The sequence below is a fragment of the Medicago truncatula genome, chromosome 2 (assembly GCF_003473485.1).
Source record: "Medicago truncatula cultivar Jemalong A17 chromosome 2, MtrunA17r5.0-ANR, whole genome shotgun sequence".
In the NCBI taxonomy this organism is placed as follows: Eukaryota; Viridiplantae; Streptophyta; class Magnoliopsida; order Fabales; family Fabaceae; genus Medicago; species Medicago truncatula.
In genome coordinates, this window is record NC_053043.1 from 34776685 (window position 1) to 34788990 (window position 12306).

Consider the following 12306-nt stretch of genomic DNA (forward strand, 5'->3'; position numbering starts at 1 on the left):
ATTAATTAATCTTTGTCTGTTGAGGATTACAGCCTGTGCTTTTTTAATATAGCTATTGGCTTAGCAACCAACACTTACACAAATAAATATAGACAAAAGAGGAAATGTGGTGACCCATATTCAAATCCAGAATTTCATATAAAATATTCCCATAGTTAAACCACTAGGTTGTAACACAGGATTACAAACCTTTACATAAAACCATATCTTCTCATTCATGTGATGTTTAAGAGTTGAGGATTATATATTTAGTCCCTATAAAAAAATTGAAATCGGTTCATATTGAAATTGGTCCATGCGTTATTTATTTTAGTCTTTATTTTGAGGATTAAAATCAAATATTTTACATATTATAAAGATCAATTTAAATATGAATGACTACAAACCAAAAGCTAAAAATGATATATTTACGAGGGATGAAAACAAAATATATTTTTATATGGACTTAAACCAAATCTTTTGATATTTGACGACCATTTTCATTTCTAAGCAAATAAAATACTATCTATTTTAACTTACATAATTCGTACATGATTGGTATAGGAAACATGCCATGGAACACATCTTAACTAGTAAAGCATAAATGTACTTGGCCCTTTTTGGATAAACATATTAACTAAGAATTTATGCATAAGTGCTTATCTTACTTATGTATAAACTATTTGTCAAAAAAGATAAAATGATAAGTTAACAAGAAAACCGTGTAGAAATAAGCTGAAAACAAATTATGAACATGTCTTCTATAAGTTCTCAAAAACAGACTAACAAGTGCTTATACCAATTGATAAACTTAAACGAGGCAATCGAAATATGCCGCTGTAGCTTCACATGACAGTATAGTTTCACCACACATGACGTTGTTTTGAAACCAAAACCAAGCAAACGTTAGAAATAGGCATCTCCTTGGCAATGTATTATTTGCAAGACATAAGCATAGCAAAAATTTCAAGTCCAAGATAATTAAGATCTACAATCATATTGAAAATTGTTATTATTTCCCAACTACTAAATAAACCAGCTCAATCCACATTATCCAACTCAAAGCTTGAAGTCTTGAAGAACAGAAGTGCCATCAAGCCCTTTTGCATACACGTAGGCTATAAAATCAGCAACAGTGGTTTCTTTGTATCTGGGAGGGTTGTTTTCTGATAATAATTCTGTTATAGGTCCATAAAGCTTTTTATGTGCTCTAAGACCTGCCTTGAAAAAGCATGCAACAGATATTCTTGGACCAATGCCATTTGCCAGTACTCTATGTTCAACACTCTTGAATTTGTCATTTGTTATCAGCTGTAGTTCATTAAAAATTTCTAATTAGATAAATTCATGTACTTGCAGTGAGTAGTACAATATTAAAAACTAGGGTTTAGCCTGTTTTGTCATGCCTTGAGAATGATCTCAAGAGGGGTATTTATAGCCCTTTGTGTGCTTGTTTTCGCGTGACTTAAGCCACAAGCAAGCTGGCCTTAAGTATTTTTACTAAGCTCTAGATGCTTCTAGAAGCTAGATGAGGTGGCGCCTCTGGGAGGGCGCGCCTAGGCCTCAGGAGCCCTTCTGGAGGGCGCCTAAGCCTTTCTAGAGGGCATTCGAGCCCTTAGGAATATATTGACGGTCCATAGCTCCCCAAGCACGAGCTTTGGGAACCAGGCGAAGTGATGATTTTATGAGATTGATCATTCGTATGAGCTATTTGCGCTTTCGGATGCTTGCTAGGGGGCGGTGTGCTTTGGGGGGACACGCCCAGGCTTCAGGGAGCCTTTTGGAGGGCACCTGGGTCTTTCTAGAGGGCATTCGAGCCCTTAAGAATATATTGATGGTCCAATTCATGTTAAGGTTATTTACACATAAAAAAAGTTCTTGCTTAGTCGCACAATGAAACGATTCATTTGTAAAAAAAATCTATCAAAAAATTATTAACAATTTTAATTTTCAATGCAATATTACAAGCCTAATAGTAAAATAGAGAACTTGCCTGCAGAAGATCACCGATATTAACAACAAGAGCCCCGGGTACCGGTGGTACATCGATCCACTTGTCTTGGTGAAGAACTTGAAGGCCACCAATAATACGGTCTTGGAGAAGCACTGTGAGAAAACTAACATCAGAATGTTTGGTGGTTCCCATTGTTAAATCTGGTTCAGGACAAGCAGGATAGTAATGACCAATTATCATATTCCCCTCACAACAATCCAAGTCCTTCAAATGGTTTGGATGCAATCCAAGAGCTTCTGATAGTAATTCAAAGAGTACTCTTCCAAGTTTCATTAGACATGTTCCATATTCCATAAGTATATCCCTACAAGAATATGAAATCACCAAGCAATAAATTATGTTCCCTATAATAGGAATAACATGTTAAACTTAACCTCCTAGCTTTTTATAATTAGTTGTTTAATTTCACTTAACATCTTTGATTGATAATCGGTTCATGTTCATTAGTAGAGTTTGGACACTCTGACATCGGACACGACAGTGACACTCAAATATAAGTACAAGAACAAGTTTAAAAATGTTGGAATAAAATGTGTTTAACATTAACCCTTAAGAGTTTTGATGATAACAAGGTATTAAAAATTGTCAATTGGATATGCTAATATTTGTTCAAGTGTACAGGGCTATAGACAAAATTTGACATCTTAAAAAGGTCTTGGAAGAACAATAAAGAGCAAAGGAATCAACAAAAAGGGAAGCTTAAAGCGTCTGAAGAAAACTGCTCCTGAAGATAAAGCGCTCCTGAAGACAAAGTGCTCCTGAAGTGGTGACATCATCAGAAGTGAGTTCATCAGAAACAAGTTTATCAGAAGCCAAAAAATCACCAGAAGCTGCAGTTCATCATGGGATGCAACTTAAGGCTTCAAAAGCTGTTTAATAGATTCAACCTCGTCTTAAGATTGCAGAAGACTGGAAAAGTAAAGCAACAGATATTTTGAAAGGATTTGAAGGCATTGGATGCTTGTTCTTCAAAGGGCGTTGACAAAGTAAGTTTGTACGAAGTGTACAACCATTACCTCCACTACTTTGTTTTTGTCCCTGCTACAAGACAAGAAAAATAGTTCTACTTGCAACGATGTTCCTTCACAATGGGAATAGATTTGAAATTGATCCTTCATGGGACAATAACTATATCAGGCAAAAGATCATTGGAAACGACTCTATTTTGAATGTGCTGACAATTTACAACGTCTCTTTCACACCTCTATATAAAGGAGTGAAGACTCAGAGTTACATACAGAACAACAACAATTTAGTAATGCCAAAACTCTGCTGAAATTGTTCTGCATTCAAAAGTTCACTTAGAATTTCTTATCAACTTTCATATCTTAGAAATTCTAAGGTCTTTAGAGTCTGTATCTAATTTATATTGTGAACACCACTCATTGTATATCAAGTGTTCAACCTTAAACATTTTTCTTTCTAATTCTGATTGAATTAAGAATTCTCTTGTAATTGTGCTTGAGCAATAGAAGTCTCTTGATTGTGTTCAGGAGCATAGGAAGTCTCTTGCAGTTGTTCTTGAGAATTTGAAGTTTCTTACTAAGTTTAGTAGTGAGCAATTGTAATCAGATATTACATAGTGAACTCTCCTTGAAAGTGCAAGGGGGACATGACTGACTTCCGGTTTGTGGAAGGAACCTGTATAAATTGTTCTCTCTCTCTCTCTCTCTCTCTCTCTCTCTCTCTCTCTATTTATCCGCTGCAACTAGTTCTGAACATCACTTCAGAAGTAGAACTCTATTTGCTTCTGATCAGTGTTTTCAGCTTAGGAGAAAAAGAAGAAAAAGAAAACACAATTCAACCCCCCTTCTTGTGTTTTTCTCACCTTCAATTGGTATCTAGAGCCTTGGTCTGTTGTCAAAACACTTAACAGTGTAACAGAAAAAGATCTGTGAAAAACATGTCTGGTGCGGAACCTGAATCCAATACGAGCACTACTATTCCATATGATTATGGTAGCAATAAGAAATCTGACTATGGAAAAGTTTCAAAGTTCAATGGATATCCTGAATAATTTTCTTGGTGGAAGACCAACTTCTATAGTCATGTCATGGGTTTAGATGAAGAACTATGTGATATACTAGAAGATGGTATTGGTGACTTGGTCGTTGATGAAGAAGGAGCTGGTATTGATAGAAGAAAACATACTCCTGCTCATAAGAAATTCTACAAGAAGCATCACACAATCAGAGGAGCACTTGTCAAAGCTATACCTAAAGCAAAGTATATGAAGATGAGTGACAAATTCACTGCTAAGTCAATGTTTACTTCTCTCTGTGCTAACTATGAAGGTAGTAAGAAAGTCAGAGATGCAAAAGCTCTTATGCTTGTTTATCAGTATGAGTTGTTCAAAATGAAAGATGATGAAAGTATTGAGCAAATGTACTTAAGATTTCAGACTCTAGTTTCTGGACTTCAAATACTAAAGAAAGGCTATGTAGCCTCTGATCATGTGAGAAAGATACTTAGAAGCTTACCTGCAAGATGGAGATCAAAGGTGACTGCTATTGAGGAAGTTAAAGATTTAAACACTTTGAGTGTTGAAGATCTTGTCAACTCTCTCAAAGTTCATGAGATAAGCCTTAATGAGCATGAACCTTCTAAAAAGAGTAAATTCATTGCTCTACCATCAAAAGGGAAGTCATCAAAAGCTCTTAAAGCTGTTAAGTATGAAGAAGAATTATCTGATGGAGATTCTGACGAAGATCCTACTGAGAAGATGTCTATGCTTTCCAACAAGCTTGAGTATCTGGCAAAGAAGAATAAGAAGTTTATGAGTAAGAAAGGTGGCTATAAGAACTCCAAGAAAGAAGATCAGAAGGGATGCTTCAACTGTAAGAAGCCTGAACATTTCATTGCTGATTGCCCTGAGCTTCAGAAGGAGAAATCAAAGGACAAGTCAAAAAAGTCAAGCTTCAACACAAGGAAATTCAGAAAGTAGATAAAAAAGAGTTTAATGGCAACCTAAGAAGATTTAGATAGTGACTCAGACTCTGAAAAGGAAGATTCTGAAGAAGATGCTAAATGAGCTGTTAGGTTAGTGGCTACTGTGACTCCAGAAGCAGATTCTGAAGATGAAAATGCGGTATATTCTAAATTTCCTAGAGAAGAATTGATTGAGTCTCTTAAAGAACTTCTTACACATTTTGAATACAGAACCAATGAGTTGAAAGATTTAAAAGAAAAATATGTTGCTTTGATGAAACAACAAGAATCAACTCTATTGAATCTGAAAGCTTGTAAAGAAGGACTTAAAGGGTTTGACTTCATTTGTAGAACTTATGAAGAAAAACTCAAGCATCTTTGTCAGAAGCTAAAAGAAAAGTGTAATGGAAAGTCTTTAAGCGAAGAAGAAATTGCTCTTGAGGAGTATATTATGTCTGGTATTGACAGAAGCAAAGTTGCTTCTATGATTTATAGCATTTACAGAAACAATGGTAAAGGGATTGGATTTTCAGAAGGGAAACCTAATGAAATCAGTCTTAAAGCCTATTGTGAATGCATCAAGGAAGGATTGAAAACCGTTTTTGTACCTGAAGGTGCTAAGAATGAAACTGTTGCTCAGTCAGAACCTAAAGCTTCTAGCTCTAAGGCCAAGATTACTTCAAAGCCAAAGAACTTTAAGCCAACGACAATGATAAATTATGATTCTAAGACTTCAAAGATTAAGATTCTGAAGAGATCAGAACCTGTTCCTCAGAGTCTGATGAAGCCAGAAGCTGGTATCTTAAAGTTGAAGTCTCAGAGGAAGAAAGCAGTTGTTTTTACTGAGAACTCAGAACCTAAAGGTATTAAACCTAAGGCAATGAGTAACCGGAAGCAATCAAATTCACAGCACAAGGTACAAGAAGTGAAGAGTAAAACTTCCAATACTAACTCGAAAGGACCCATAAGACAATGGGTACCTAAATCTGAAAATGTCAATATTGCAGATATGTCTAAGAGCAAAAGTAAAAAAAAAAATCATGGTACCTAGACAGCGGTTGCTAAATGCATATGACAGGAGAGAAGTCTATGTTCCTCACCCTTACAATGAAAGAAGGAGGAAATGTGATGTTTGGAGGCAGCCAACTTGGCAAGATCATTGGTACAAGAACTATTGGTAATTCCTCTATCTCTATTAATAATGTGTGGCTGATAGATGGTCTGAACATAACCTTTTAAGTATCAGTCAGTTTTGTGATAATGGTTATGATGTGATGTTTGGTAAGACCAGCTGTACAATAATAAAAAATGATGACAAATCCATAATATTCAAGGGAAAGAGAGTAGGGAATCTCTATAAAATTAACTTCTCTGAACTGGTTGATCAGAAGGTAGTTTGCCTTCTATCAGTGAATGATAAGAAATGGATGTGGCACAGAAGGTTGGGACATGCTAATTGCAGATTAATCTCTAAGCTTAGCAAGTTACAACTGGTTAAAGGCCTACCTGACATTGATTATCATTCAGATGCACTTTTTGGTGCATGCCAGAAAGGGAAGATTGTAAAATCATCTTTTAAAACAAAAGACATTGTCTCAACCTCCAGACCCTTAGAATTACTTCATATTGATTTATTTGGATCAGTTAACATTGCATCCTTATATGGAAGTAAATTTGGTTTGGTCATTGTTGATGATTACAGCAGATGGACTTGGGTAAAATTCCTAAGAAGTAAGGATTGTCCATATGATGTATTCAGCAGCTTCTGCACTCAAATACAGTCTGAAAAAGAAATGAAAATTTTAAAAGTCATAAGTGATCATGGTGGCGAATTTGAAAATGAGCCATTTGAACTTTTTTTGTGAAAAACATGGAATTGTCCATGAATTCTCTTCTCCTAGAACTCCACAACAAAATGGGGTTGTAGAGAGAAAGAATAGAACTTTACAAGAAATGGCTAGAACCATGATTTATGAAAACAATTTGGTTAAACATTTCTGGGCAGAAGCAGTGAATACAACATGTTATGTCCAAAATAGAATCTATATCATACCTATCTTGGAAAAAACAACATATGAACTCTTTAAGGGATGAAGACCCAATATCTCTTACTTTCATCAATTTGGATGTACCTGTTACATTCTAAATAACAAGCTCTACCTAAAGAAATTTGATGCCAAGGCCCAAAGAGGAATCTTTTTAGGTTAATCTGAAAGGTCAAAGGCATACAGAGTGTATAATTCAGATATACTCTGTGTTGAAGAATCAATGCATGTTAAATTTGATGAGAAAGAGCCTAGAAGTGAAACTCTAGAGCAAGATGAAAGTTTTGCAGATATACAAGTCACTGAAGATAGTTCAGAACCTGATCAGAAAGCTGTATCTGAAGAAAGTCCAGAAGCTCAACCCACTCCAGAAGCTGAGCCAATCTCAGAAGCAGAAAATGAAAATACTTCTGAAGAAATTCAAGATGAATCTCAGCAAGTAGTTCAATCCAAATTCAAGCATAAGTCTTCACATCCTGAAGATTTAATCATTGGAAACAAAGATAGTCCTAGAAGAACAAGATCATATTCAGACAAGAAGAGTCTATGATAGGATTATTATCAGTGATTGAAGCTACAACAATTGATGAAACACTTTCAGATGATGGATGTATATTAGCTATGCAAGAAGAGCTAAATGAGTTTCAAAGAAATGATGTGTGGGATCTAGTACCCAAACCTCAACAGAAGAACATTATTGGAACAAAATGGGTATTCAGAAACAAGTTAAATGAACAAGGTGAAGTGACCAGAAACAAAGCCAGACTTGTTGCACAAGGTTACAATCAACAAGAAGGCATTGATTACACTAAAACATTTGCTCCAGTTGCAAGATTGGAAGCAATCAGGTTACTTCTATCCTATGCAGTAAATCATGGCATAATATTATATCAAATGGATGTCAAGAGTGCATTTATTAATGGTGTCATTGAAGCAGAAATGTATGTCAAGCAACCTCCTGATTTTGAGTATCTTAATCATTTTAACCATGTTTACAAACTTAAAAAATCACTATATGGCTTGAAACAAGCTCCTAGAGTTTGGTATGATAGACTAAGTAATTTCTTAATCAAAAATGATTTTAAAAGAGGTCAAGTTGACACAACACTCTTCAGAAGGACTCTTAAGAAAGACATTCTGGTTGTGCAGATATATGTTGATGATATAATATTTAGTTCTACTAATGCATCTCTTTGCAAGGAATTTTCTAAGTTAATGCAGGATGAATTTGAAATGAGCATGATGGGAGAGTTGAAGTTCTTCCTTGGAATTCAAATTAATCAAAGCAAAGATGGAGTATTTGTTCATCAAACAAAATATACAAAGGAGCTTCTGAAGAAGTTCAAGCTGGAAGATTGTAAAGTGATGAACACTCCAATGCATCCAACCTGCACCCTAAGCAAAGAAGATACTGGAACAAATGTAGACCAGAAGCTGTAGAGGTATCTCACTGCATCTAGACCAGATATTTTATTTAGTGTATGCTTGTGTGCAAGATTTCAACCAATTATCAGTTGGTTGGATTTTGTGATGCTGATTATGCTGGTGACAGGATTGAAAGAAAATCAACCAGTGGAAACTGTCAGTTCCTGGGAGAGAATCTAATATCCTGGGCTAGCAAAAGACAAGCAACTATTGCTATGTCTACAACAGAAGTAGAATACATCTCAGCTGAAAGTTGTTGTACACAACTACTTTGGATGAAACATCAGTTGTAAGACTATCAGATGAATGCTAACAGTATTCCCATTTATTGTGATAATACTACTGCTATTTGTTTGTCGAAGAATCCAATTCTGCATTCAAGAGCCAAGCATATTGAAATCAAACACCACTTTATAAGAGACTATGTTCAAAAAGGAATTTTAGATATACAATTCATTGATACTGAACATCAATGGGCTGATATATTTACTAAGCCTTTATCTGTGAAAATATTTGATTTTATAAAGAAAAAATTGAACATGCACTTTGTGTCTGATTAAATTTGCTTGCTCCTGAACTAGAAGTTTGGTTCTGAAGTCTGTTCAGAAGCTTTGGTCCATCAGAAGCTCTTAATTGAGACTCTAAGGAAAATGTGCTTCTGAAGATGACGTCAGCACTTAAACTTTAGAAGTTGTATTATTTGCTTCTAAATAGCAGTGTTAGTGGAAACGTTGGAAGTCACTCTTCAGTAACACCTGTCCTACTAACTAAGCAGTTATTCTGAAACGCCTCTGACGTGGTCTATTTGTATTGGTGTATGACTTTAGTGGGCGATGATGAATTTTTGCTTCGAATGTACTATCTCGCACCCCCAATTGTCATCAATGATGTGTCTGTTTGTCCCCTTCTGAATTGCAAACGTTTTTACTCAAAACACTTAGCCAAAACACACACTACTCACTTCACAACCTATATGTTCATCTTTTCAAACCTTTCTCGGCGAAGTAAGCGCATTTTCTGTATCTCAAAACCTTGAAACCCAAAAATCATCTCTATCATCTAATGACATCATCTAGTTCTGCTCCTGAATCCTCATCAAACATGCAACAAGAAGTTGTTCCAATTTACGAAATCAAGGGAAGAACCATGTCTTTGGAGGAATGGGACTTGAAGATTCAAACAGAAAACCATGTTGATTTCGTATCTCTAGCTTATCATGGATGTAACATAAGTAAATACTACGAAGCACAAGGCTTAGTAGGTTACTTCAACTTGCTAAATGGACCTACCTATCAGACTTTGGTGAGACTTTTCTGGGTAAGGGCTAGCATCTACGATAGAGAAGCATCTAAGCTTGAAGAGGCTGAAAAGGTATTGATAAACCCAGAACTTGAAGGGAAATCTAAAAGGGAAATGGGTTTGGAACCCTTTGTAAGCACTGAGATCAAATCCAGCATAATGGGGATTCCAGTTCACATATCAAAAGAAATCATTTCATTCATCCTCAGAAGGCCTGCTGAGGGAACATACAAGGTTGGCATCAAGAATGTGAAGATCAGTCCTTGGAATGAAATAGTTCACCAAACAATATTCAATAGCAAGGAGAAGGGTGTTTATGCTGACCTATGCATGGAAAGAAAAATGATGCTGAAGATTCAGAACGAGAATCTGTTACCAAAATGTGGTGACAGTGATCAACCTTCTCTTGAGCACAAGATCTTCCTCCACCTCTTCATCACTAGAGAAAGAACCAACGTGTCAAGATACATCTTCATGCATATGATCCAATAACTTAGAGAAAGCCAAGAGAAGAAAAGATGATGGGTTCCATATGGAAGACTCATTTCAGAAATTCTTCATCAGGAAGGGATTCTAAAAGCTCTAATCAAAGTTAACTTATTTACTGATGAACAGCTAGGCACTGAAACCGGCAAAGTCATAAATGGAAGCAGACTGAAGCATATGAAGCTGATCAGCAAAACTGATTACAAGACGCTGGACTCAGACCTGAAGGAGTCTTTTGTTGTATCAAATTTAATACAAGATTTTCCTCCCATCTGCAAGCAAGATCCTCTTGATGTCCAGATGAACTACATCAAAGATCACTTTGCTTCAACATGCACAAAGATTAGTCTGGAAGATGTGCCTGAGACAATGTATGGTGGAGCTCTTCTTGTGGCCAAGAGCAGAAAATAAAAGAGGAAGGCCATCAGTAAGGATGCCTATCTTGAGGGAGCTTCTGAATAAACCTCCGAGAAGGCCAAGAAGTCTAAGATAGTAAAAGCCTCATCTGAACTGATTGTTGGTTCTGATATGCCAACAATTCAGGATTAAGTTCAGAACCACAATGCTGAGAGGGTTCTGAACAAGAGGACCAGAAACGACAAGGAAACTGCACCATCTCAAGTAGCTCCTGATTAGCCTAAAATTCCTAAGAAGAAAAGGAAGCAGGCCCTCAGGAAGTTAAAGGTGTCAGCAGAAGTGGCTGAATAAGAGGGTGAAGAGGCTGCAACTGAATTAGTTTTAAGGAAATTAAGGAAGAAGCAAGCTGAGGCTGCTGCTACACTCCAGAAGGCTATGGAGTTGGCAAAGCAGATTAAAATCCCTGCATCCAGCATAGCAAGGGAAGATGCTGGAGCAGATGCTGAGAAAGTGATCAAGGCAGCTGAAGAAGTACAAGAACTGGTTGCTTCTGAAGCTGGAAGTCTGATGAACATTGCTGCTGGTTCATCAGAAGCCACTATTCCAAAAGGTCTTAAAGGTATTCTTGACTCTCCTCACTCTGATAGTGTTGTTGTAGAATCAGACTCAACTCCATCTATATCAACTGAAACCACTTCATCCACATTTTCATCTGACTTAGATGATGTACCTTTAGGAAAGATATATACAACCATAAAAAAAAGCCTTTCACCATCAACCAAAATCCATAAAAAGGCAGGTGTGAACTATACAACTTTTGAACCTATGGTTCCTAGTCCAGATGAAAGGATTGGGGGCCTAGCCCAAAGGAGAATAGATGTCTGCAAACATCTACCTCCTAACCATCCTTTCCAACCACCATTCATCCAACCACTTAACACTTTACCAGCTGAAACCAACCCAGAAACTACATCACAATACCCCACATCAACCAACCAAGATCCTGAACCACAAAAAGCCTCTGAAGTAGCTTCAGAAGAAGTTACTTCAGAAAGTCCCCAACAACAACCAACAACAAACTCACAAACAACCATTCCCACATCTGAACAAACTGTTCCTGAACAAGTTGTTTCTGAACAATTTGCTTATGAATAACCTCCATCACCAACCATTCCTGAATCCATTCCTAAACCTGAAACTATTCCTGAGTTAGAACCTATGATCACATCAAATGCCTCTGATGTTGAGGAAGAGCTTATCAACTCTTTTTCTGATGTAATCATGGAATCTGATTCTGATCAATTGAATCAATTTTGTCAAATTCCTACCTCCTTAAACAGCCAACCTTCATCATCCTTAGCCATTCAACCATTAGCTCATATTAAACCTAAGATATCCTCACCACCTACCATCTTTTTTGATTCTACAATTCTATCAGATGTGTGTGAGAACATCTTTCAGGAGCTGAATAAGCTAATCCAGTCAAGGAATAACCTTTTTCATAAGGAGAATTATCAAAAGAACTAGAATAGGCTCAAGGAAAGAGTTGACTTTGTCTTGGGTGAACTACAAAGGACATGTTCTGATGCTCAAGACATAGCTCAACAGAAGTTTCAAGACTGGTTAAGGGGAGTAGACAACAACTTGCAAGAAGTGAAGATCCTCAGAACCTGGGTGCAGAGTCCACTGAGCCTAAGAGAAAGGAATGCCACATACTTCATTCCTACAGGTGTGCATCCTAGGGAGCTTGATCTGACCTTCTTGCAGAGAATC

The 12306-nt window shown here is 36.6% G+C and overlaps 1 protein-coding gene across 2 annotated transcripts in view; it reads right to left on the reverse strand.

Annotated features, from left to right (window-relative positions):
• Positions 1-683: 683 nt before the first annotated feature.
• Positions 684-12306, reverse strand: part of LOC11410784 (1-aminocyclopropane-1-carboxylate oxidase homolog 1) — a 44959-nt gene continuing 33336 nt past the window's right edge. For both annotated transcript variants that reach the window (XM_039830641.1, XM_003596121.4), the window contains 2 exons: positions 1973-2297; positions 684-1290 (listed from right to left, as the gene is read on the reverse strand). In XM_039830641.1, coding sequence (XP_039686575.1) covers positions 1039-1290; positions 1973-2297 — 577 coding nt within the window. In that variant the 3' untranslated portion in view covers positions 684-1038. The remainder of the gene's footprint in view (positions 1291-1972; positions 2298-12306) is intronic.